This window comes from Atta colombica, unplaced genomic scaffold (assembly GCF_001594045.1).
Source record: "Atta colombica isolate Treedump-2 unplaced genomic scaffold, Acol1.0 scaffold120, whole genome shotgun sequence".
In the NCBI taxonomy this organism is placed as follows: domain Eukaryota; kingdom Metazoa; phylum Arthropoda; class Insecta; order Hymenoptera; family Formicidae; genus Atta; species Atta colombica.
In genome coordinates this window covers 1,077,883-1,084,669 of record NW_017259207.1, presented here as the reverse complement: position 1 = coordinate 1,084,669, position 6,787 = coordinate 1,077,883, and the positions used below count along the sequence as shown (strand labels likewise).

The 6,787-nt window shown below is 26.1% G+C and overlaps 1 protein-coding gene across 1 annotated transcript; it reads left to right on the top strand.

Moving 5' to 3' along the window:
• The first annotated feature begins 2,844 nt into the window (after positions 1 to 2,844).
• LOC108694559 (lysosomal aspartic protease-like) lies at positions 2,845 to 6,158 on the top strand. The gene is made up of 8 exons (XM_018204122.1): positions 2,845 to 2,906; positions 3,315 to 3,550; positions 4,202 to 4,326; positions 4,398 to 4,606; positions 5,267 to 5,389; positions 5,476 to 5,623; positions 5,803 to 5,895; positions 5,997 to 6,158. Exons 1-8 carry the CDS (start codon positions 2,845 to 2,847, stop codon positions 6,156 to 6,158), a joined length of 1,158 nt encoding a protein of 385 aa, XP_018059611.1.
• Positions 6,159 to 6,787: the final 629 nt, after the last annotated feature.

The window sequence follows — 6,787 nt, the reverse complement described above, 5'->3', positions numbered from 1 at the left end:
TATATATAATATAATATAATATAATTATTAAAAATTTTAAATATAATTATTAAAAAATTGATTGAACAAATGTACGAAATCACTGTAATTGATGAAGTATCTTATTATTTAGGTAAATATCGACAAATAATGTTTTAAATTATTTGAAAATAGAAATATGCTGCGTTTAAATCGTTATAGCTGGAACAAAATAATCAGAAAAAGTGTATAAGCGCTTTTGAGAAGGCCCACGGATCCGAGCATATATAAGAAATCGATGTAGATTTTGGGCAATGTATTTTTTTATCGATATTATATCGAATTTCGACATGAGGAACGATCGAATTGGATTCGCCAATATAGACATTTATATATTTTTTCAGAATTTTATACAAATGAATGTTGAAAAATTTAAATAAGCGAATTAAGACAAATTTTATAGAACATTGATTCCTATATTTTATATTTATTTCCTTATGATTTTTATTTGTGATTATCTGCGGTATATTCTTAAATAAATACGTACGTAATATTTTAGAAAATTAAAAACATATGTAATACTATTTTTATCAATGATTTAGTATAACATATTCTTTTAGCATAATATCCTATTAATACATGATATTATGAGTTTAACAAAATTTTTTATAATAAAATATATATTCTTATCAGATATTGTATGTAGATTTCATATACCGACCCTTCAATTTTATTTAAATCATAAAAGGTATTTTATATTACAAACTTATCTCTATACCAGTATTTCCGTTTTTGATGTTTTATTATTAATATTATAATATGTATTTTCAACGCGTATTTAAAAAATTTACATCAACGAAATTGTAGATAATGCTAAATTAAATAGGCGAAGGAAAGTAATAAAAGAATTATTTTAATGCATATAAAAACTAGTATTTTAGAGCACTTATTATTTGCAAGTTGCAGAAACTGATCTTATTATAATGTTAATATACAATGCCACTTCTCCATAATAATAAAAGAAATTAGAACAGTTAAACAATTTTTGCAGGTAGTGCAGTTTACGCAGCATTTTCGTATTTTTTCCGCTAAAGTCAATTTATGAAAGAAAAGCTTCATTAAAGGATTCATTTATTCTACATAAAATCAATTTCTTTATTCCAAACTAACATTTTCAGAATTTTATTATTAATTTTATTTCTATTTCTTCTTCGTACTCTTTTTGATTTTCATTTAGTTGTCAGATCTGTAAACAGATCGAGCAATTACTAACTTTTGTGAAGACTATTATGGCGCAATATCTCATTATGAAAAAGAAAAATTGAAGTTGTTTCAACAACATTGTTTTTTTCGTTGCTTTTCTATTTTTCTCCTATCTTATTTCTGTAAGAAAGTGGAGAAGACTGAGAATTTAGTCAAATCGGTTTGCATTTTTGTTGAATTGTTCCTCCCTTTGGTAAAATAAACCAATCTTTACGGGTGACGTACGATTGTGTCAAATTCTCGGTTAACACAAAATTTTGTATAATTTGTATTGATTTTCTAAGCAATGTTCTTTAATTCTCAAAGAATTCGTTATATACTGCAAATCTAAGTATTTAAAACATGATAAATGATAAGTGATCATACCACCTCCCCCTCCACACGATTTCCACGCGAAGCAACTTTTTTGTTTTTACAAAGTAGTAACTTTGTAGAAACAAATCAGTGCTTTAAAAACACAAATTCACAAACACAAAACAAAAAAATTAAATAATTTAAAATAATTTATTTTTAAAGTAGTAAAATTGTTTGTAAAGTATAAAATAAATTTGTTTATAAAGTATAAATAAAATGATGAATTTCTTTGTAAAATAGTGAATTTGTGTTTTTGAAGTGAATTAGTGTTCCTACAAGTTCACTGCTTTAATAACAAAAAATAAATTATAAAATAATTTATTTTTGAAGTGGTGAATTTGTTTGTAAAGTAAGAATTTATTTATAAAGTAGTAAAATAAAACGTTATTTTTAAAACTTTTTTGTTAATAACTTTTTAACGAAGAGTGATCGCCAAGTAAAATTTATTAAGGGTTCCTCAGGGCTATGACCTTGATATATGTGTCAAATAATATTTAATACTGTACATGTATAATAGAATTAAAATAAATTATTTTTAAAACATTTTTTGTTAATAATTTTTTAATGGGACAAGCGACGGCTAAAACTTGTTGGAGGTCATTCAGGGACAAGATATGTCAAGATCAAGAGAATCGGAGCTGCTTTCATTATTATATTGTTTACATTTACCAAAGTGACTTTAACATATATATGTATGTAATAATTTATGTATTTAATTTTCCGTAAAAATGACACTATACGCATTTAAATATGTAAATTTTTACATACATAGTGTATTATTTTTACACGAAAAATCACACACATATTGAAGTCATTTGATACACACTTATAGTATACTCTTCGTATGTGACTACCACATAGTGCGATTCAAGTACGGGACGTTTAACATTCCTTTCAACTATATAAAGACATTATAATGAAATAATATAGTTTCTGATAATTTAATCAAATTTTTGATAATTTTAATCGAAAATATATTAACATAAGAATTTCGAATAAAGCTATTATAAATTTATATAAGACACAAAACGCGAATCGCAGATCGCAAGCTTCTTGCATCAATCTCGAAGCATTACTTTTAAAATTGACGCATCAGATTGTTTCAGAACTCTTTGAGCGCTCACTGTTGTCCTTCTCGCCCTCTTGAATTCGTAAACGCAAACACATACTTTAGTATATTATATAAACCGCGTGTTGTGGCATTCGAAAGAGAATTACGTTCCTAGAATCTTCTTAGTTATTGTAGCTCAATCAGGCAATTTGAGAAACATGTTTCAATTTTTCGTGGCGGTAGCGATACTTTCTGTGTTGATCAACGCAGAATTGCAAAGGTGAGCGAAAATACTTCAACAATAATTAAAATAAATTTATAGAAAATACATACATTATATCAGAGAAATGCTTTTGAAGAATTTCTTTGAGAATCATATTCTTATCTTCTTCATATATTATGTCTTGATTAATATTAGTGTAAGCTAGTAATATAAGTAATATAAGTGTAGTGAAAGGAACAATTTCCATTTAAAATAGCTAAATAGCATACGATACGTAAATAGATAATGTTGCGACTGTAACAATTTTTAGAAGTAAATGGTGTTTGAAGATAATAAATTTATTTGAAAGTTGTACATACGTAATATACACTCTATGATATTCGTATATTATATATTCATACATTCGAATATATATGATACTACATATATACGTATAATATAATTAAATTTTTTTGATGCTTCAAGAAATCCGCTGTACGAGACAAATTCTACTCGAAGATCAATTGACATCAATCATCGACAAAGTCGTTCGGATAGGAGACGTGTTATAAGAATAAATTTGCGAGATGATCACGAAAATTCTTTTTTTGGCTATCTCTCAATTGGGTCTTATCCACAATATTTTAAAGTACTTTTCGACACTAATTCCTCAAATTTTTGGATGCTATCTAAAAATTGCCATAGTAATACCCTTGCTTGCAGTAAGTATCTTTAAGTATACATAAGTATCTTTACATTGTTATTTATTTCTTTGATATTTTATTATTTGTACTAATATATTTGTATCTATTAATATTATATTTTTACATATTAATGATTGAAAATAATTTTTAATGCATTTTTTATTTTAATGATTGATTTAAAGTAAAAATATATAATAGAAATAATGCAATAGAAATAATGTATTGTCAATTATGTCTTCCATCTGCATTCCAAAGTTACGTTCGGAAACATTACTCAGATGTATCATCTTATCTTTGTTTGATATTGAGTAAGCAAAAAAGATAAAATGATGTATTGAGGCACTCGAATAACGTTTCTGAACGACCTTCAAATAAAATTTTTAAAGTTTTTAAGTTTCAAATGTTAAAGTTTTTCTTATGTAAATATTACGGAACTGATGAGTTTTACAATAACATGCTGACATATATCACGCTAATTCTAAAGATACAAATAATATTTGATACAATTCACGTATTATAGCGAAAAATATAAATAAAATATTTAATATAAAATATTGTTAAAAATACACATATTTAAATTAACAGAATGAAATTAATTTTTGGTGTCTCTCTCTCTCTCTCTCTCTCTCTCTCTCTCTCTCTCTCTATTAACTGATTTTCTTTTTATAGACTCAAAATCAAATGTGAATTTTGATGATAGCAAATCAGTGACCTACATACCAAGTAATACTTCATTCGATATTGAATACAATGGTGATGTTATCTCCGGATATTTATCTACTGATGTAGCGTATGTGAGTCAAGCAAATTACATTTAACGATTTTAATTTATAAAAGTTTTCTTAAAAACATTAATTCTTTGTAGTTTGGTTTTATTAACCCAATTGCTATTCAAAATCAGACATTTGGAAAAGCAATAAGCTATAAACGGCAGTTACCGTTTAAACCAAATTATCACGGAATCGTGGGAATGGGTTATTCCACATCAGCTGTTACAGGAATTCCCATTCTTACTAACATGGTTCAACAAGACCTATTGTTGCGACCCATTTTTAGTATCTATATGAAGAGAAAGTATGTACTTTTTGTATACGCTATGTGCGTCTGTATTAATATCGTTTCAGGGAGTTATCGTTAAATGTTAAGAGAATTGACAAAAATTTTTTACTTAAACAATTTATTTTTCCACATTAGAAATATTGTTTTTTCCATATTAAAAAATATATTGTTTAATGTATTATTAACTCCAACCTATGATGTGGCTTCATGATCGATTTTTATCTTTATTATAATATCGATTTTTCCAATGTTTTAATTTGTAGGAATTTCATGTATTTAATTTGTTTCTAAACTTTAAATTTATTTTTTATGATAAAATAAAGCAAGGTAGTCATGATACTGTTTAGCTGTGACAATCGCACATAGGTTATTATATTCAGCGCAATAATTTTCATTTATGTTACACAAGTATAGACGTGTATATACGTATTTTAGTTACTTATTGTTAGATATTTGATTTTTTTTTATATTTCAATTTTCTTCTTGGCTATATTGATTATACCTATTTTAATTATCTGAAGAAGATTTTATATAGTCGAAACATTCTATGCATAAATTATTAATGAATTAATTGTTGATGTTCAATAAACTAGTTTTAATCTTTGATCCAATTAATTGCTCGTTTATTTGATTTTTTATTAAAGAATTTTATTTAATAATGTATAATCTTTATAGATTCTTGACATCTGAAATAGTCGGTGAACTAATATTTGGTGATATCGATAGTAGTCTTTATATAGGTAAATTGACGAATGTTAATGTTACTCGCAAAGGATACTGGCAATTTAACATGAATAAGTACATCATTATTTTCTAAATTACACTTACATATGTTAATCACGGACTATATTATATAATTAATTGTTAATGCTATTGTACTTTAGAGTTCAACTAGGAAATAATAATATATTATGCGAGAATGACTGTCAAGCTATTATCGACTCGAGTAATTTCCGGATATCTGGACCACCATCGGCTATCGCAGTTATTAATAAATATATTAGAACTATTAGTCTTAGTGATCCAGCAATTGTAAGTAATAGATGACACTTCTTGCAGTAATTCTTGTAGTAATTCTCTTTTAATAATACTAAATAAACCACTAACATAAATTAATAATAAATGTTTATATATTAATAGATTGGTTAATGGATTAATATAACTGGTTATATTAATACATATGAATTGATAATACTTAATTTCGTTTAAAGGTGGACTGTAAAAAGATTTATAAGTTGCCCAATATCTATTTTATCATAGGTGGAAAAGCATTCGAACTTACTAGCAAAGACTATATAATTAAGGTAAATATTGTTAAATAGCGCCGAGACACTACTGTGTCTTCAGATAACATTTTAAATTTGCCTTAGAATAGAAACATCATAACGTATTCAATTCATTACAGTCTACGTTAAGCTCTGATATATTCTGTATAAGCCCTTTCGAAGATAATAACATTTCGGATAAGGACGGTCCAACATGGGTTTTAGGCAATCTGTTTCTCCGTCGATATTATATAAAATTCGACATGGGGAAAAATCAAATGGGATTTGCCCCTATAAGATAAATAATTTCTTAAAATATTACTGTTAAATGTGAAGATAGAAGATTTAAATGACAATAGTTGGATAAAATGTTTTTAAAGCATTGATTTTTGATTCTTATGGATGTTATCTTGTAATTCTTATTTGCAATTATCTAATACAGTTAGATAAATACGTATATTATATTTTATATTTTAAAAAATTAGAACGGAGATGTGCAATTATTTTTACTAATGATTTAGAACAGCCTATTTTTTTTTAAATTGAGATCAGTTCAGAGAAAAAACTGTTGAGATCACTTTCAAAACACTTTTCATTCTTTGTTGTCATTCTTATGACACAAGGTACATAAGTTTGTATAGAAACGCTGGAGTAGTTGACTGTGCTCTTTTTCTGTGCATTCCAATTCTGATGAACTGATTCACGAATGAGAAAAACAATGCTTCTAAAATCTTTTTTAATTTTTATATTTTTAATATTTAGAGAATTCGGTAAACATGTTTTGACTTTTTGTGATGATTGCGATACTTTTCGTGCTGATCAATGCGAAATTGCTAAGGTGAGATGCATGTACAAACGTTTGATTCGAGATAAATACTTCAACAACAATCAGAATAAATTTGTAAAAAAATGTACATTATGTGTCAGAAAT